This window comes from Triturus cristatus, chromosome 1_1 (genome assembly GCF_964204655.1).
Source record: "Triturus cristatus chromosome 1_1, aTriCri1.1, whole genome shotgun sequence".
NCBI classification, from domain to species: domain Eukaryota; kingdom Metazoa; phylum Chordata; class Amphibia; order Caudata; family Salamandridae; genus Triturus; species Triturus cristatus.
In genome coordinates, this window is record NC_140579.1 from 511,438,660 (window position 1) to 511,460,143 (window position 21,484).

The 21,484-nt window shown below is 41.7% G+C and overlaps 1 protein-coding gene across 1 annotated transcript in view; it reads left to right on the forward strand.

Annotated features, from left to right (window-relative positions):
• The window catches only part of CD79B (CD79b molecule), a 275,348-nt gene extending 254,873 nt beyond the window's left edge, over positions 1 to 20,475 (forward strand). The window contains exons 5-6 of the mRNA XM_085642716.1: positions 19,052 to 19,093; positions 19,643 to 20,475. Of these exons, the coding sequence (XP_085498842.1) occupies positions 19,052 to 19,093; positions 19,643 to 19,741 (141 nt within the window). The 3' untranslated portion in view covers positions 19,742 to 20,475. The remainder of the gene's footprint in view (positions 1 to 19,051; positions 19,094 to 19,642) is intronic.
• Positions 20,476 to 21,484: the final 1,009 nt, after the last annotated feature.

Genomic DNA, 21,484 nt, shown 5'->3' on the forward strand with positions numbered 1-21,484 from the left:
CGCATCCGTGATCAGTTTGTTTGGGTGCAACATGGAAAAGGTTAGGGAAGAACTTTGTTTACGTGACGAACCTACTCTAGATGAAGTTCCTACTGTAGCTAAAAGAATTGAACACTCGTTGAAATGTGTTGCAGTGATACAAAAGGACAGTGAGAAGGATCTTATGGTACATGTAGTTATAAATAAAAACCAGAAAGGGTTTAAAAAAGTAAAAATAATTCTTCTGTCGAAGAATTTAAAGGAAAATTGGTGGAGAGGAGATGCTACAGATGTGGTAAAGTAGGTCATCTCGCAAATGATAAGAAATGCCCAGCATTGAGTCAAACCTGTACTAAATGCAAGTGAAAAGGTCATTCTCATTTTATGTGCAAAAGCAAATCACTTCCCAGAGTTAAAAAGCTGGAGGTTTACGAAGGCGACAATGCGGAAACAAGTCCTGATGAATTTGAGTGTGGGCAAATCATTGTTCAGGTTCAAAGTGGATCTGGTAAAAAAATCTTGTCCCTTTGATAGTATTACCATCGAATGGGAGAGCACCAGAGTCTTGTTTGAGTCCGGTGCCAAGATCACTATTGTCTCTAATGAGTTTTATCTTAAGATGTTAAAAAACAAAATTTCACTTAAGGAAACCTGACATTACACCCTTAGCTTATGGGGGTGAGCCCATTAAGTTGCATGGGTATTTTGTTGGTCTCAATGAGTATAAAAACAGATTGGTATCAGGAAAAATGTATGTATCTAAGAGGGGAGATAGTATTATTAGTTGGCTTCACCAGGGTGATCTAGGTGTGTTCCTTGATCCCAATGCTGATCCTCCTATCCAAATTAGAGATATGGTGTACTCTGTGGTGAATTCTGGTGACAATGAATTTATACAGGATATAAAGAAATAATTTCCTAGTGTTTTCAGGAAAGGGTTGGGGTGTTTAAAAGGATATCAACACAAAATTAGATTGAAGGATAATTCTACAGCTGTATGTTGTAAAGTGAGAAGTGTGCCTCTTTCAGTGAGGGAAGAAATCGGTAAATTAACAAATTGGGGAATCAGTGAAGAAGTGAAATGTACCGAATGGTTGGCCCCAGTAGTTGCTGCCAGAAAATCTAATGGAGACTTACGTCTGTGCATCGACTTGAGGCAACTAAATAAGTGTGTGGTAGTGGATCGTTATTCCTTACCAAACATTACAGAGTTATTGGTTCTTCTTGGTGGGGCAAAGGTATTTAGCACAATCGACCTCACTTCTGCCTATCATCAGATTGAGTTAGAGGAATCGTGTAGGGACTTCACATCATTCATAACGCCTTTTAGTGCATTTAGATTTATTCGGATGCCATTTGGCTTAGTTTCAGCCTCGTCTGTGTTCCAAAGGGTCATGGAGAGTGTCCTTAAAGATCTTACTGGAGTATGTATATATCAAGATGACATTCTTGTATTTGGAGACACTGATGATGAACATGATTCTCGATTAAGATTGGTTCTAAAAATATTGTGTGAATACAATCTTACTATTAAATTGGAAAAATGTAAGTTTAGAGCTAAATCCATAAATGATTTGTGCCACAATATAACTGGTGATAGTGTCAGACCTAAAAGTGATTTAGCTAATACTATTCAAAATATGAGTTCACCCACTAACAAAAGTGAATTCATGAACTTCTTAGGAATGGTGGAAAATTACACCAGTGAAGCATTCCTGAAATAAAAGTCTGGATACAGGAAGGCTGTTGTAAGTTTATTCTCATAAGAAGATCCCATCCATCAATAAGCAGGCCGGAGCATCAACTGACACTCTGTCCTAGTTACCACTAGTTCTACATGGAACAATTATTACATACATAAGATTCTTTATTGCATTCGGCAGATTCTAATATGACCTAAGTGCAGATTAACAAGGCAGGAAGGTGAGAACACCACAACATGCCGTCTCCCAACTTTAATGTTATCTTGACAAATGCAGTCAAAATTATAGTTACGTCACTAGAAATATGTGTGTGAGGCCTGCACACGTACCTGGGTGCGGTCTGACCAAGATGTGCACTGCAGAACTCCGTACAAAATGACACAACACTATACAATACTGGGTAATACAATCCAGAACTGTACGGTAACGTACCCAACCCATCTGCGGATTTACCCAAAATGATGCCCTGCTCGCAGAATGTAAACAGGGGCCCCTAGGTCTCCCATATCCAAAGCAACGGGCATTAGGAGGCAGGAGAAGAGGAAAAATCCAAATTATACAGCAAGGTTGGATAAATTATGTGGCAACAAAAGGCAAATTATGTGACCTCATGCAGCACTCCATAGCCGTCAGAACCGGAAGAAGGCATCTGCTCACAGCTGCTGGTTGCTGTGGAATAAGATTTCACTTCTATGGGTAGGTAGAAATGCTTGTTGTACAATGCAATAGGTCTTGCATTTATGCAATTTTCAGCTATTGGCATTGTAAATGAAAATGCCTTTTATGTTTTGTTTTTTAAAACATAAATAAAAGGCATTGTCATTTACAATGCCAGTAGCTTAAAGTCGCATAAATGCGAGACCTATTGCATTGCAAATTGCTTGTTTTACAACCTTCACCTCTGTGGAGCTGTGTTGCCTTTACCCTTGCCGCCTCGCACACTCAACTGCATTCCCAGCACTCGCTCCTGTCACTCCCAGCCCCATACACCTCCCCCTGGAGCTCCTTCACCTCGACTACTTAATGGCAGTTACAGCGTTGGAGCACAGAGGGTCCACAGAGAAGCCATATGTGCATGTCTGAGTCCTGCCTGTACCGAGCAAAAGGAATTCAGGTTCTCCGCCACCCATTACAGCCCCTCTTGCTATACAGCCCGGACCTCTGTGCACTGAACAGCATAAGACACTCAACATGTGGCTCCCATGCCTCTCCCGCCAACCCGGAAGGTGTGTTCTCCTCTGCCACCTGGCGTGTCACTGCAACTGTCCCAGCCCCCACCAGATGCTCACAACCAAACCTTGTGCAACACCCCTTGCACAACACACACCCCTCTTTGATCTGCCTTCTTCTCTGCACCTGCTCATTCATTAGACATGCCACAAAAATCTCGGACCTCTTCCTGGGTCATCTCTTCCTGAGCAAAACCTGGTTGAGCCCAACATCAGCTCCCGTCATCTCAGCAGCAATATTCCATGTTCCATATCATCCACAAACTTCAGCTACCTCCTGGAACACCTGTCTTTAAACTATGCATCTGCAGCAACATCACTCTGGGAGGAGCCATACTCTACTGACCGCCCGGAGCAACTTAAGCAACACAATCTTGAACCTCATCTCCCCGCTGGCGCTCAACTTCAGCACCTGTATCTAGAAGACCATAGAGACCTTCTTGGTGGGTTGGTGAACAAACCCACTGCTTTTACCTGGACCAACGACTCCCTTGCACGCTTTGACCTGATCATACTTGTAAATGCGAAAACAAGTCCTATAAACCACCCAAAGCAACTGGAACAGGATCCCTGATGAAGCATGGACCACAGAGCTCCAAACCCACCACCCACAGCAACACAACAACCTCTCACATTTCATCACCAACTTCAATGCCTGGATCACCTCCTGAACAGGCAGGCATCTTAGACCTATTCAAAACCATCACCACCCCAAGGACCAGACCACAAGCAAGCTGGTACATAGAAAAACTGAGACTTATCAGACGCCATTGCAAGGAACTCGAACATTGATGGAGACACACCCAGGAGAAAATGACAAAAGCACCTACAAATCGGCCCTCTGATCCTACCATTAGCAACCTAAATTGAACAAAATATCATGACTGGGTGAGGAATCAACAACCGGTCCAACAAGGCCAAAGAAATCTTTGCTGTAATGAAAGATTTCCCCTACCCACAGCCACCTTCACAAACGTCACCCTATCACCGAACTTCTGGACCAAACTCTCCCAATACTTAAGCAAAAAGATCCGCAACAACTTCGCTTTCCAACCGAACACCATCGATCCACCCTTGCCGTCCTCTAATGCGGTGAGACCAATACCCCAGAAACCGAAATAACCTGCTGGCCCACAATCACCATGATAGAAATCACATTAACAATGTACTCTATACACCTGAAGTCTATGCCCATCTTTGAAGAACTTGACCCCATATTTGTTGCACTCGCCCGATACTCAACAGCTCCCTCCCCACAGCCACCTTCCTTGACGCCTGGAAACACACAACTATACTTCTCATTCTGACCAACCCTCAACACACCCAAAGACTCTGATAAACTACTCACTAGTCTCCTTGCTTCCCCATAACATAACGTGTATTTGTAAAGCACACGTTCACCCTTAGGCATCTTATCGCTGAATAACAGATGTTTATTGTTACCCAACTCAATGGTACTCATTTTAACGACCTCAGATAGATGAAAGGCTGAGTGGACCGACCAGGATTTGAACCAGTGACCATGACGTCAAACACAGGCCCCTGCAGTGGATGCATTAGTCCACTGAGCCACCAAACCCGTCTTCCCCACACTGCCAAAATCATGGAATAACTTATTAACAAACACCTAGCCAACCACTTCAACAAAAACCACCTTCTCGACCCCTCTCAAGCCAGATTCATGTCCAACAGCATGAGAACACCCTTATTGCCACAACTGACAACATCTGCCAGATCGTGGACAGAGAAGACACCACAACCTTCCTCTTACGTGACCTCACAGCTGCTTTCAACATCGTCTCCCATCCCATACTCATCCAACCCCTCCACAAAGCCGGCATATTTGGATTGGCTATTCGATGGACCGGCTCCTTCCTCACTGGACACAGCCAGTAAGTTAGCCTGACACCATACACCTCTGCTGCCATCAACCTAATCTAAGGAGTCCCCAAGGATCATCACTCAGCCCAAGGCTGTTTACTGCTTGCCAACATGACCCAAATCCACAGATTCAGCATCATCTCATATGTTGACGATATCAAGCTCATCTTCTCCCTCTCCGATAACACCCCAAAAACCAATTCATCATCTGCATGTCTAGGTAGCTGGAAGAATCCTGTAGGAAATGAAAATGTTAGTTGAGGGAGTAACTTCTCACTTCAAGTAATAATCACAATCTTTGTCACGGTGAGCCACTAAAGTCATCAAATTAACTTGAGCTCAAACCCCTGGTAGCTGTGGCACAGAGACAGGCTTACATTAGAGGCAAGTATTTTTGTAGCACCCAAAAAGTAATAAAGTCAAAACACAATACAAGAAAAATCCCCAAACAAAACCACAACAATCCAATAAGGGGAACTGGAAATATGATTTCTAAATTTTAAATATAAATAGCAGCAAAAAGAATTAATCGTCTACCAGTCTCAAGTGGTTTCTGTAGATTGGGACCTAGGCACGATTGGAGGCCAACTACAAAGGAGTGCAGGTCCTATACACCATCAGTTCAACTCAGTCAAAGGATTTAACCTGATACTTATTCACAAAAATTGAATCTTACAATCTTCAGTGGGGTTTTAAGAGGTCAGATAGCCATCGGACAAGTACCGGTGAAGCTATTGGTTTTTGGCTGGAAAGCTCAGAGCTGGATAAATTTGAATATCGCTGGCCAGATACTTTTGGCTCCTTCGCCTGGTGAAGATTTCTACGTTTGCACTTTGAGTCCTTCAAGGGTCTTCTCAAGTCTCCAATAGATGTTCGGTAATCTACTCACCTTCCTCGGATCCAGCAGTGATGTGTGGAGGGTACTGGGGATGCAATAGTAATGCCTGACACCAGCTTGTGGGTGGGAGTGACTCCTGGCTCCTTCATAATCAAAGGGTAAAAGTTCCCTGTGTTAACCTACCCACTTTTGCAGCATTTCCTGGGTGCTCTACTGCAAACAATCCCACAGTATCTCTCTTTCCTAAATCGAAGATGGTGTAACTCTTCTCTTGTACAGAGCCTGTGTGCCCGCTGTAGAGGGGTGGCCAGGGAAATGAGCAATGCTACCCTGTGATCACTTCAGACCAGTTCGGGGAGCACCTCCCTACCCACTATGTTTAGAGCCTGGTTGACTAGGGGAACAAATAAGAGGCCAGTGCAGGTGTCATATGACATCTACCTCTGACAAAGGAGCCCCCTTTGAAGGGCGTTATGTTTTTGGGCACTGCCCAAATGATCATTTTACCAGAGGAACACAAACACCTCTCCACATCCAAGCCTTTGAATGCTCTGGGAGTAGTATTCCACACCTCATTTAGGGTTAAGCACCCAGGTGCTTATTTAGAAGCCCCTTGCTCCACCAGTACGTCAGAGAGATTAATACAAATATTTGCAATATTTATGAAAAATCAGACTTTAATTAAATGGGCATTAATAAATGTTACAGAGTGTCCAAGAATGAAATGTCTAAGTGTTTCTTAGTCGGAGATAGCATTATTGAATTTAATATTGCATTTCAGTGGTTTCCTATGGAACAGCCAGTGTTGCTACACTGAAAATACCCTATTGGTCTAGTCCCTGTGAGGATTTGTGATGTGTAACATTACATTTCTACATGTTCTACATTTAAATACCATGACCCTGCCTTATAGGCAGTAAAGCCTACTAAGGGGTGACTTATTAACTATTAAAAGAAAGGTTTGGGCCTGTCAAAAGGGTTTGACAGATCAAATTTCAGTTTAAAAGCTGGTTTTGTTAGGGCTACAATGGTAGGCCTGAAACCATGATTTACACTGTCACTATAGTGGACAGCACAATGAGTGGTGTAGTTCAATAATGACCTTTAACTTACATGCCCTAGGTACATTTTGTTCCACACACTATGGACTTATTAGTAAAATAAATACGAAAATTGTGGTACACTAGTTTCATCATGTTGACAAAAGGAGCACAGGCACTTTACCACTGGCACAGAGTTCTATAGTCAGCAAAAACAGTTACGGAAAAATTCTGGGTGTACATGATGTTAATGGGTCTAACCTCAGCAGAAAGCAAGGAAAATAACCACCCCATGGGAGTTATCATCAATAAGGTAGAAATATCTGGAAATACCATCAGCATTGGGCAATGATTAACCATGAAGTCCATGCCCTGTAGGGAGATGGACCACCTCAACAGTTTAGGATTTTCACCCCACATTTACATCAGCCATCTGAGAGTTCTGTGGTCTGTCTGAATCCAGAGATGTCCTCCACCAACTTGGTGGACCGAGTACACCTCCGAACCCTGCCCTATCTGAAATCTACTGGCTTTGATAGTCAAGCCTGCCTACTGTAGGTCCTAAAGCACTTCCTTCAGGTTCTACCGGTGGTCTTCTCAGCTAGAACTGAAGACAACAATGTCACCCAGGTGGGTGGCATTGAAGTTCTCCCACCCAGTCAGGCCCCAGGTTACCAATCTTTGGAAGGTGGCAAGGGCATTCTTCAACCTAAAGGGCATAACTCAGAACTGGAAGTGCCTTTCTGGTTTGGAAAATGTGGACCGCTCTTTGGCTACCCCAGTTACAGCAACCTGCCAATATGATGACTTCAAGTCAAAAGTAATGAGGAATTCTGAAGTCCCTAACCCATCAACGAGCTCATCAGCTCTGAGTATGGGGTGCACATCAGTCTTGGTGACTAAATTGAGGCCCCTGAAATCCACGCAGATGTTCTTTTTAGAGGTTCTAACCAATGGGGCAGCCTTGGGTACAAACACAACATTTGATGGACCAGGAACTACAGGAGGGTTCAATCATCCCCAGCTCCACTGCTGCAGGCAAACAGAGAGAATTACAGCGAGTAGCAGACTGAGAATAATTCATTTTAAATGTTTACTTTGGATGTATTAAACACCGACAAAAATCTACAGATTTAAATTGAGGGAAAATGACGCTTGTGACAGGTGTAGACAGGAAAGAGCGGATTTCTTGCATCTAGCGTGGTGATGCACGGTTATTGCCAAATACTGGGCGGAAGTAGAGAGAGATTGAACTGACCCCAGAGATGGGATTGCTAGGATACACGAACAAAATGGAAGGACAGTTCAAGCACCAGGTTGCATTGGGATTGCTAATGGCAAAACAGAGAGTAGCATGTAGATGGGGAAGAGGCAGGGCCCCTAAATTCAAAGACTGGATTAAAGATATGACATATTGTCAGGAGCAAAATAGTATATATGTTGAGCTACTCCCACCAAGCTCCAAGATATCTGGGAACCTTTTAAAAGTTACCTCCAACGAACAAGTGGTGTTGAGGAGTAGCGATAGATGCCCACTAGGCAGTCAAAGGGAAGCAAGGCTGTAAGTTAAGACACCAGGGCATACTATGTGCTAGGACAGTGAAAGGAAAATGAATAAATAAAATGATCCACAAGATAAGTCAAAGAATGCGGCAGAGACAAGTACAAATGTGAACCATTTTGTAATGACGTATATAGAATGTAAGGAAACTGAACATGTTGCAAGAAATGTTGGTAACACACAAAAGTTAAGTTTGATTTTTGCTGACTCTGCGAGATAAGTGATTATCATAAACATGCATAACAATTGTCTTTGGTTGTATAACTGAAAAAACAAATAAATATATAAAAAATAAATCATCCCCAGCTCCAGTATTTTGGAAACCTCATCCTTGATATTGACTCTCATCTTATCAGACAGCCTGCAAATCTTGCTTTTGACAGGCATGCTGTTACCTGAATCAATGTCACGGGTACACCAAATGGGGAGCCATAGGGTAAGGGATAACAATCAGTCAAACTGGCCCAGCAACTGGTGACAATCCCTCTCTTGACTTTCTATCAGTGTTGGGGAGAGGGCGTATCCCTCTACTGACTCATTCTGCTCCTTGTATGACAGGAGGTCTGGGAGGGGTTCACTTTCCTCCTCCTCACCACCATATGTCACCGTGAGATTTGTCACTTCGGACCTCTCAAATGTGGTTATAACCTGTTCACATAGAGTATTATCAGTGGGTTGCTGGCAGTCTGCAGGTCTATCAAGTGTGTGACCGCCCCTTCCTATCTTTTACTTCATATGGCCAAGTCCACGTTCCTGGAGGGCGCAGGCTATACGGGTTCCATGACCAACACTTTCTAGACAGATTGGTACTCCACAAGTGTGGCCTTCTGTTCTTAACATTGCTTGATAATTTCCAAGCTGGCCTCTACATTTTCAGTGACTCTTTCACGCAGTGCCCCATCTTGGTTCTGAGGGCTAACATGTAACTGGCAACATCATGTAGAGGTTTCTTGGGAGCTTGCTCCCATGCTGCCTTCAGACTTGAAGTTATCTCACAGGACCGCCAAACAGAAGCTAAAGGGGGCCGAAGCCTACTCCCTTCTGTGGCACTTTCCCTTTATGCAAACAGAAAAAATGGCAACAGGACATCCCACTTATGTCTCAAGGCTCAGGCAGGCTCTTGATCATGCGCTCTAGGGTCTTTTTGACCCTCACAAGTAGCCCATTGGTCTGGAGATTTTATGATATGGACAATTTATAAGTAACCCCACACTCATTCTTCATGGCATTCATGGACGCTAACATGAAGTTTGTGCCTCTGTCATACACTAACTTATTAGAGAACTCCACTCAAGTAAATATCCCCATCAATCAAGCAGTCATCTATAGAGCGTGGCAAATCATTTGTGAGGGTCTCAAGTTAATGGGGCTGTTCGCTGCTGCGTGGAGGTGATTACTCAAACAGCCAGGTCTTGCCCTGGCCACCACAGGCACAGTCACTGTCCTGAGAGGTATAACTTCAGGGTACTGGGTGGCATAACCCACCGACACCAGGATAAACCTATTCCCTAGGGCTGTCTTGGGATCCAGAGGTGGGCCTAAAACCACACTTTCAAAGGGTGTTCCCACCACAGGTAAACTATGGAGGGTAACGTCTACATTTGCTGGCAATAAAGAAAAGTACTTGGCATTATTTATGAATATTTGTACAGCAGTGGCCCAATGTTTCTTAAATGCCGAACCATGTGCTACAACCCCTCGAGGATATTGAGATCAACGGACCTTCTCAGTTAATGCTCCTAAATTTTGGAATTTGACTCCAGCCCACCTGCTAGCAAAACTAAACCTTTCCCGACTCTGTTTCGGTAGTAAAACCTGGTTATTAGTACAGCTTTATGGTTAACTTGTCTGGGCTTGCACCTTTATGCTTAGGAAGCCCATAGAGACCATTGGTATGTGTGCTGTAATAGAAATATAAATAACCAGGGAGGAGGGACCAATCACCAGCAGGGGGAGTGTACCTGCCTGGCTGCAAAAAGACTCTGGGCGGTGGCTATAGATCCCACTGAGGGGGGAAGAGACGGACAGCACATGCAGGAGGTGGTGGATTATGAGGCTCCATCTGGCCCCTCAAAAGATCATACAGTGGTGTCCTAGCCATCAGCCCTGCTGTCATCTAGGCTTGCAGCCATCCTGTTCATCACTCCAGAGTCCTCGTGACCATGTGGTCTACAGCAGCACTGCTTGCTTTATCTCTCAGTGCCCATAGGGAAGAACAGTAGCTGAGGAAAGCAATCATCCTGGGCACCCCTAAGCACCCACATTTTGACCCACCGCACGCACTCTGAATATGCCAAAACTGTTTATTTTAAGGAGGCTATGAGGGAAATAGTTTATGGTCAGCTTGTGATCTCTCCTGATGTGAAGAAATGACGGGTAAAATGAGCGCCCTCTGAGAGGCGCTAGCTGACCAGCGTACATTACTACGTACCCTGACCTCTCTGAAAGCAGTCCTTTTCTCTCATCTGAAATCTGGCTCCTCCATTTCTCCGCTTGTATTGTCATCCGATGTGTCGTTACAAGTTGTTTCCACCCCAGTGTGTTCAGGGTGTCAGATCCTGCTTTGCATTACCATCTGTCAGCATCTGAGGAGGAATTTATTGTGGTCAGAGTCCCAGAGTGGCCAGGAACTTTTACCCAGAACAGCTGCTCAGAAACCCATCTGGGTTGGAGGGGAGACTTTACGTTTTTACTCGACATTTGTATTTGATTCATGAATTGATTTCAATTCATGCCGTGTCTGCTATCTTGTGGACTTATTGTTAAACTACTGTAATTTAACTTATATTTTAACTTTTACCCTTGTAACTAAACTTGCTTACTGATGTTTCCAATATGTTTTTTCATTGGCCATACATCCTTTCTAAGTTGCCATTTCCCACCTTAACTCAAGCAATACTTTTTTATATGACTTTGCCCTCCATTTTGTTTTAAAAATATAAATTATTAAATGAAATCTACTACCTTTGATATTTAGATAATGTTATGTATTGATATACGCAATTGTAATACATTCCTGAGAAAGCCAAACTATACAGACTCTGTGGCACAATATTTCCATTCATATAATTTACAAATATAGTTTACATAGCTATATAGACACGGCTTAATTGCTGATACCAGGGAGTCCCTTGATATCATCTGAGCTGCTGGTCATAGTGTGGGCACCAGGGCCTATTATATAATTGCAGATGACAACAGAAACATATGCTGAGTAATGAGACAGTCAAACACCAACAGAAACATGCTGAGTAATGAGACCATCCAATACCAACAGTGTGAAGTTCTGGCGAAATGTTTGATAAAGAGTACATCAACAACACATGGTCCTCTCCTTTAAATTATCAACTAAGATAAAGTTGTAATTACTGTGCATATCCAGACTCCTATAAAAACAAAAACAAATGATTAGGTGGTATACTTACCAGTCTCAAACATCCACCTGGTGTATGTGGCTGGTCCAAAAATTAGAGCTGTACTAGAAGCAGAGGTGATGGCAGGTATTGGATGGGATGCAAACACAAAACCTTTGCAGTCTAGTGCATAATTTGAGATGGTGGTTGCCAGTGGGGGCCACCGGCACTCCTTTTTAGGGACCATCACTTATTTTTCTGCATCAAAGAGTAAGAGAGGTAAAAAGAGAGGTAAAAAAAAGCAGAAAGACAGAGGAAGAGAAAGATGGGAAAGGAAGAAATCAGGAACCTACAAAAGTGCGATAAAGGTGCATCGAGTGTCTGGAAGTGGATTACAGAGGCATGAGATAGATTGGGGAAAACGCAGCCCTGGTACTGAGTGCACCCACACTGGTCTTCTGAGCAGAGTTTTGTGCACCGGTACGCATTCGTTTACAAATTAAGCACTGTTAAAGTAGAATAAAACATACACTGGATAAGCATATTTGTGACCCATTACATGAGAATAAAATGTATAAATGAGTGAACAGTCTCAGGATACTTCAACACAAGTAATTAATGCCAGCATTAAGCACAGCTAAGAAAGATGTGAAATGTCCCTATGATGTTGGAATGACCTTAATGGCATAGTGACTTACCTGTTTGGATTGAAGGGATGCATGTGGTGACAGACCCTGTTTGCTACACTGCTGTAGTTGACACTACTACTACCCTAGTTGTTGCAACCATTACCCTTGTAATAGGGACTGTATGAAAGAAAGTAAGAGTGTGTCGAGATGAACAAAACTAGTCACTCTCTAAAGAGTGCTGGTGTTAGAGAGTTAGTATGAGGGAAGTGTGTAATGCCTGCCTATTTGGGTAGAGAGAGGTGGGGAAAAAAGTGTTGTGAGAAAAATTATTTTGGAGAGAGGAGTGTTAAGGTCTTACCTGGCCTTACATTGGTGTTCCCAGTAAGAGGTATGCCATGCAGGTGGCCAGGGTGCAGAGTGTTGAGGACATCCTTCTCGAGGAGGGTCAGATGGAAATGGGATTCAGGTTTTTCTCCAGAAAGAGCTTTGACCCCTGTATCCTGGAGAATTTCTTCATCTACCTCCTCCTCCTATCTTGCCACTACTACCTGAGATCCCCCACAGTACTTGCCTACACCACCAGTGACCGTCTGTCACACGGCCACCATCTGTGCTTTACTAAGGTAGTATGGAAGCAGATCATGTAGTGATCCACCTCAAATGCAACTACAATGTCTGTCTCCTCCTCAGTGATGTTCCCCGGTTTCATGAGAAATGCTGGCTTCATCCTGGTGGCTGTAGCCGGATTCTCCAACACAAAATAGAGAGCCCTTTTCCAACGGATAGGCTAGTCCTCCCTTTGGCAAGAGCAAAATGCTTTTCATAGTTTAATCCTCACCCTCCAGGGTTACTCCTTAGTGGCATGCTTCATCATTGGGTTCTTCCTGTTCCACTGCGGAAAGGGGCGTGCTACTATCTGTGAGTTACACAGGAGCACTGAATGATATCAGACCACAATATAATGGAGGATAGGAGATGGAGGTTTTTTTTAAAGGTTAAAAATACCTGGCTGATACGATTTGCACATGATTTTGCTTAGTGCCCACTAATATTGCAAGCTAAATCTCCCTTTTATGTTGCAGATGATTTGGAACAAACACCAAGAAGGTGTATGGTTTATCTTTGGCATGCAGAGTGCGTATTATGTAGCACTTGGCACTTATTATAAAGTAGAGTAAGGAGTGGTCTCAGGAAGTGAGATTCATGGTCCTGGCGAAAGCCACAGGAAAAGGTGACAAGCATGTAGGCCGAGCACAGGAAGGAAGGCAGGGTCATTTAACCTGAGTACATTTTCCACAATTACTTTACCATTTTTTAATCATATCAACTGGAGGATTTAATAAAACATGGTTTCCTAGCAAGTGTGGATGAAAGAAGCTATAAGGAACAGCCCCCCTCTGTCTTAGTGACACGCACTAACATAAACACACAACATTCTAAGTCGTAACATGTTTCTTCTCCTCTTCTGCAACATCAAATAGGATTTTGGTAAGTTCCTGGGAATAAGTAAACTCCCCATCTTCTGTCGGCTGCACAATGGTCTATAGAAGTTAGTCCTTGAAAAGATAGATCATTCACATTTTACGGTTTAGACAGTCCTTCCCATGAATCATCCTCCTGTCTTCTCCTCTCCTTCAAGTGAGAACCTCACTATCAGTTGTCTAATACAAAACAAGTGCCTATTCACAAACTAACAGAAGGTTTCTGAAAAATTACAACATCTGCAGGAAAAGAGAAAAACATTTTGTGCAAACAGCAATTCAAGGTTGAAAACAGGCCTTTCAATGTTAATGTGGATTCTCCATTAACATGGCGTCAAAAGTTAATTTCAGTTAAATAAGCACTTGTTTACTTCAACTTATAACATCTAAGTATGACTTTGCATGTGGAGAATTCACTATTGCAACTATGGCAGTTAGTCTATTAAACAATGAATACTGAAAATAATGGTATTGTAGATCACAGAAGCCTCATTTATTATATTTATTTGTTAAAGGTATTTGTCTCACATACCTTAATGATGTGCTTTAGAGTGCTTGACAAGTAACAAAGAGAACATAAGCACCAATTTAGACTAATGGTTGGAGAAGAATAACAGATGAAGACTTTATTCAAATAAGTATTTTTTGAGTATTCAATTTCTGTATTGGCTGGCGATAATTTCAGATCGGATTATGTACTACTTATGGCATTAACTTCAATTCCTTATTATTTGTGTTAGTTGGGGCGTCATTATAAACTCTTTACTCATGCGAGAAATTACATAACAAACCATAAAAGGGCAGGCAGTCAAATTGACGTTTTGGTTTAAGTGCTTAAAATGACATTAATATGAGTACAGAAAGAAAGGCTAGGTCTGAGATTTTCTATTATCCTATTATTCTGTAATTAGTCTGACATGTATTTGTGTATCTTTAAATGTGCCTGCTCCAAGGATTAATAAAATTATGGGCAAAGTGGGAGGGGATAGCTAGCCGTTTTGAGCACCCATTCTCTGTCCCATTAGTTTGCCCTGATGACTTCTAAATATTACAATTTCCCGTAACTAACCTGTGAAATAAAACAAGTACAGGTGCTCAAAGTACTTTAAAGATCCCTCGAAGGTGATGCCAAATGCTTGGGTTGACGAATACCGAGGTTACCTATTTTTGATTCTCACTCATGAGTCTCCCGCCTGAATTGAGTCTGTAGGCATGCAAGAAGGTGAGTTTGTAAATGTTAGCGGAAGGAAAGCAGTGATTGGTTGTTCCTTAAATCTGCAGGTAATGAGTTACAAATTGACATGTCTGCTCCAGAGAAGGACCTATGTTGCATTTGGACCTTGTAATCTACAGAAGTGCTTCCTTGCTTCTGCGCCCTCTTTGACTGCCTACTAGATTGTGTACACAGTAGAGAGATATGTTGGTATGTTTAGGTGTAAGGCTTTGTAGGAGAGACAACCTAGTTTAAAAATCATTGTTGAATCATTAGGCACCAAATGCAAATTGCCGAGAATCACTTTTTCTGTTGGTGGTAGTAGAATTGAGCGTAGCAGTATTTATTTTTTGTGGGCTTGTCGGTAGAAGTGGTTTGATTTAACTATTTTATTAATATGTGGAATCATTCACAGATGAATATTAGGTGGGAGGCCTTGTGAAATCACAGAAGACGATAAAAAGCAACTTTCAGTTTATTGAGGAGAACCGGATCAAAGTTGCTTTTACTTTTTGGGATAGTAGTATAAACTCAGTCTTTTTAGGTCGAGCCTAGAACAGCGCATGCGCTGTTGCTCGACTTTTTGTAAAGGGTATCTCGAAAGTGCTACCCAGGCATTTGTTGGCTGGCTACAAGCTTGAGCGCACATGTGCGTGCACGCGTGGCCATCAGCCTTTCCTGTGCACCATCTGTCTTTCCTCTCCCTTGCTCCCTGCCTCCGCCCCTCCCCCCGCTGCTGCGCACGCATCCCTAGCGTCATCGCGATCACTTTCGCTTTCAGAGTGATCGCGATGACTTTCGCTTTTACGGCCACAAAGATGCTAGGCTGAACTAATGTGTTTTCATCTATACCTACTGCAGCATGTGGGGAAGCTACTTAGTCTCCAGCTTTACCACAGCTACCAACCACAACTATTACTCTGCGCATTCTAGCCTGTCAAAGCATTTTCGAAATCCTATGGCTTTAGACCCCCATCCCCATAGCCCGGTATAGTACTGAAAGAAACATGTTAACTGCATCCTTTCACTACTATATGAGGTCTTCTCTTTACTTGTGGGCAGGCTGGTGCGTCAAAATAATGCCCTTAGTAAGTAACTATTTGAACATGTCAGAAAGGTATCAAAATCATTATCTGGCAATTGTTTATGGAAGCATAGGAGGGCAGTTACATTAACTGTTATTAATATTCCCCAAGTTACCACTTTGATTAAGGTTTTTTTAATCTTTTTTTTCTTTTCCCTGCACTGAGTATCCCTGCTCCACTCATTTTCCAAAACGTACATATTTTTCTTGCCTGACTTAACAGTTTTGGATCTAATATTTGCCTTATTATGTGTCGGTCTAAGGCACTGGTCTACATGTATTGATTTTGCCTTTTAGTCCAGCTTCGAGGGTGAGTTGACAAGAAAAGGGCTGAAAGTGGAATAAGGCAAGACTTTAAGTAGCATAACAAGGTGAGGAGTTTCTAAAAGGGGCAAGCCAAAGAAGCACAACTAATAATCCTTTCCAAGACGCATGGCCTGTGTGATTAAAGGCACGGATTAAAACATGTACAGTAAAATCCTGCACTTAACACAGCTTGCCACATGACTAGTATTTGAGTGTCTCCCCATGAGCTTTCTGTTAATGCATTCAGACATATCTCACAACAATGGACGTGAGCCTCAAACAAGCTAGACCAACTGGCGTTGCCAATGCTTCTTAACTGGATCAAATATGAGTCTGTGAATTAAACATCACTAAGGTCAGTGGAAGAGTTGATGCTGTTCAGAGTGTCATAAGTACTCCTGTTCTCCCTTGCATCCTCTGTGAGACACTTTCACCCTTTTAATCCTAAAATTGTTCGGAAATTCTGATTCTGCATATTTCACACCTTACCTCTTTTCTCTTCTGCACCCACTTTTCACTCCGATTATGCACGTTTCCTCGCATCTGCTTCACTTCACATTCTCCCACACACAATACTCACCCATTAACCTCTAAACACTGCAAGGCTTTTGTTTTACTTTCGCCATGTCAATAATTCAACAGCTTGGTACCTGCTTCGCACACTTTCTCATATCATCATGATTACAACTGGCACATGTCACCACTGTGTGCGCTCTGTAGAGGGGGCAAAGTTTGGATTACCATATATTCTGAATACAGACAGACACTGTGAGAAGCTCACTCTTCCTTCATCCACAACTCTCACTCTTGGCCCGTTATAAACACCCACAACCTGAACTCACCCAGACCCCTACAGGTAATCCATTTAACAATCTGAACTATTCAAAAATCATCTGGTGTATGAAAGAACAAGCATTGGCACAGCCAATAGGTCTCGCCTTTGGGACCTTATAAGTGTTTAGTTATCCATCACAATATCCTTGGTGCACCAACATCAAGTGTTGCATGGCTAAACACTTATAAGGTCCCAAAGGCGAGACCTATTGGCTATGCCAATGCTTGTTTGTATTTGTGGTTCTGAAATGTATCACCCATCCTTGATTTGACTTTGAGTAGCACAGTGAGGATATTTTAATATGAATATGTTTACATCCTATTGTATGGAGGTACTTTTAACTTTGCTGACTGAGCTAGGAGATTCGTGATGCAGTCTGGGTGGGTTTCAAGACAGAATCCTGGAGTACATTGCAGGTCAATGCAGAGAGCGCTGACGTGTGTCATCAATTCTTAAACATTTGAGATCTGTTGGAAAGGAAAAAGAAATGCCAGTTCAATGCAGATCTGCGGAAACCGATGCAGGGCTCAAGTACTGATATATAAGCTGTCCATGTTCAATCATGTCATACATCACTACGAGACCCAGTAGCACTAACAGGCCCAGATAACCTCCATCCAAAATCCAATGAACACCACCTAAGATCTATACAGTTATTTTCTCGATGCAGCTCCAGATTGATTGCTGTGAAACGATGTTCAGAGTTGATATAGGAGGGTGACACGTCTTACAATGCCTTCTTCACCCATGGGAGGTTGAACACAGACTAGAAACTGGATGGTAAGCTAGAGTCAATATTTGATATCTTTAGGATGAGGGTGATTTGTTCACATTTCCATATGTCAGAAACATTTTCCCTGTAGAGATAAGTGTGATAAACTTCTAACATGAAGAGGGGAAAGTTTACTTTAATAATGTTCTGAGGTAACCAATCTAGATGATATTTGGTATGGTACATACTGATCAGGGTAACCTCCCTGTAGACCTCATCTGGGAAAGTGATTGGCTATTGCTCACCCTGAGAGCATGGGTTAAGTAGCTGGTTAGTTATGGCTGAGACAATCTAGTTAGCAAATGATTTTAGAGACCAGTTGAAGAAATAGGCAACCGTTAATTACGACAGAGGTGGTAAAGTAGATAGACTAGAATAGGAATCTGGAAGGATTTCACGAACTGTCAAGTAGCCGCTCCTGTTATAGCAAGCTTGTAATTGTTTCTTAGGAATTTAATTTTCTGTACACATTTAGGGATTTAGAGGAGTTTCGCCCATTTCCTAGATCACTAATCTGCCTTTTTGTGTGAGCAATGGTTGGCTATGGTTCTGGCATTATTTGACTTTAAATGTGCCACGATATCAACTCAACTGATGAGGCAATGATATTGTTGCTATATAAAGGTACAATATCGTGGGCATCATCGTTAGTAAAGCCTCCACTAAGATAAGGAAAAAGGCTCAGGGAGCCTTCTAATATTTACTGGGGGCAGGTGGGGTGAGGGAGTTCTGATCGAAGATGATAATGTGATGCTTAGTTGGGCGGTATGGGAAGGAGCCCGGACCAGTCAATTACAATGGGAGTAAGCATGTGATCGTTGATGGGTCAGTAATGATGAGATCCAGGGCCTGATCTGCTGTGGGTTGACGGGACAAATGTTGGTGGAGGTCATGCAGCTCTAGGAGAGAAGTGGCATATTTGAATGTTTTGTATTTGTTGTTGCACTAGTCAATACATTACACCTGCAATACTGTATGTATATGCTGTACTATTTATGCTAAATACAGTATACTGTGTAATGTATACTGCTTTAGCTAGAAACGTAATTTCAGGGTACTATCTACTGCATACATCATAATGTATATATTGCTATATCGAGAAACTAATCTGCAAGCTTTTATTAAAATATTTTTGTACCTTTTTTAGAGCAATAAACCTGTTCAGATTGATGAGGATCATACCTACGAGGTAAATATATTAATTTGTTTATATCAGTGTTTTATAAATCATTGATTATCACCATCCAATATCTTCAGAAGGCTAGAATTACAGGTAGCTTAATGGAAAAAATATATGCACATATGCATTACAATAAAGGTTATAACCAAGCTGTAACGTCCAGTCAGGAATAAAGGATCAACATCCCTAGCATTCTTTCATTGCAGGCCTAGCTGTCTTAGGTTAAATCTCTTGAAAGAGCTTGATTTTGAAGAGTTTTCTAAGTCAGAGGTAATTATGTTTGACTTGGAGTTAGAGATCCATAGCATTCCAAAGTTTTGGCTCCTATGTAACATAGTTAGCATAGTCAGAATTCTATCCAGGCCTCACCCAGCCATTATCACTTGGTTTAAAGACTGATTGGTCTTTTGAGAAAATAGAATTCCTCCATCTAGTATTTTCCATACAAAATAGCCTATCTCTGGTTAGAGGCAGATCTCAATTTACAATGAAACAACAAATGTGATCATTTTATAAACTACAATTGAATAGTGAATTATAACTGACTGTTTCTTACAGGGCCTGCAAATTGAAGAAACAGCTACCTATGAAGACATCATTGCCTACCGCATTGGAGAAGCAAAATGGACTGCCGGGGAGCACCCATGCCAGGAATAGGACAATATTACAAAAGTGACTCTTTTTATAAGATTGAGTAGTAGCCATATGTCAGAATGGAAAGACTATCAAACCAGCTTCTTAGGAATGCCTTTGGCTGACAATATGTAGCCTTCAATGCAAAATGACAGTTTGTCAAAAAGATATCTGTGGTCGACTTGCATGTAATTATTATTAGTATATTGTTTACATTCGATCACCCCAAAGCAGCTCTCTTTTATGAAACTAAGTGTATATTGAGTAAAGGCATTGTTTGTTTACATTTTACAAGTGCTCCTTCAAAAAATTACTATAGCTATGTAATTATGTGATGGCCAGTATGGGCGTCCAAGGCCTTTTATTCTGCACTTTCCTTTAATTTCTCAATACTGATGATCTTAGTTAGTCCTCAACTTAAGAGCCAAACAATCGGTGTAGAGTAAGTATGCTTCAATTTTGTTTCCTTTATATTGAAATAGAACATAAGCAATAACTTTAATGTGATATACAAATGTAAAAAAAGCTGCCTTTGAAACCATCTTACAAAGAAGGACGACAATAACATCACTTCCTGTCCTGAAAATATATTCTTGACATCAGCCCTTATTGACATATCTCGGTGCATTATATACAGAAAATGCCCATACCTATAGCTGCCTGTGTGTGTGTGTGTGTGTGTGTCTTGTATTCTTTTCCTGTAAAGATACTGAGCTGAAGTCAGAATTTATCCAAAATTAAAAGAAAATACCTCAAAACACAGTTCCAGTAGTGAAATACGATAGTCTTTAAATACAGCTATCCTTCCTAAGAACCGTAACAGCAACAATAGTCCAGAGATCCGAAATTCCCTGAAGATCTGGCTATTCGGAGAATCAACTGGACCCTGCCAGCGCCTGGCTTCCCTCACGGGTGGCAAGTAGTGCTCTACAAAGATGTACAAACCTCAATATATATATATCTGTAGCTGGTTGTATGCCAGAATGCTGTTGACAAACATATCGCCTGACATTAATATTGTGTCCTACATTTGTTTATCAAAATCCCGTTGGGTGCAGATTTTATATTATTACTGTCAATGGGTCATTATTTTTGTAAATGATTTTTAGGATACATTATTTTTGTCAGACAATATTTAGTTCACAGTATTCTGGTACCATACCCTGCATCAATCAGTAACATTCTAAACGCAATCATCTACATCACATGCATCCCCGGCTTCAATACCGCATTGTTCACTGCGTTTAAAAGACGTTTGGCGCCAGGCCACAATGGTATAATAAATTCTCCCCTATAGTGCTTTTCTTCTGTAAACCTGTTACATAAAGTTATTCTTAATAAGCAGAATGATTAGACTATTAGTCTGCAATCAGACATTTACCTTGGTAAATGGGCGTAAAGTTGTCAAGGATAAAAAAACTCGTTTAAAAATATTATTTAACATTTCTTATTTTTAAGAATCCTCTGTGGTGTACATTAATACATGTTTATGTTTAATGCATTGCATGTTATCAGACATGGCATGGCGTTTGAATGTAAGTGAACTAGCATCTTTAAACAGTAAATTACAGCAAAGTAAATTTGTTGCGAAATCTGTGGGGGCAAAAAGGACCTTAGAGGGAACAGAAACAAGCACTTTAAATCTTTTTCAAAATACAAATTGCATTTGTAAATCTTGAGGTCAAATAACATTTTGGAGCATTAAATAATCTTCAATCTGTAGCGGACACTTATCAGATAAATGCGTGGTATTATAGCAAATGGTGA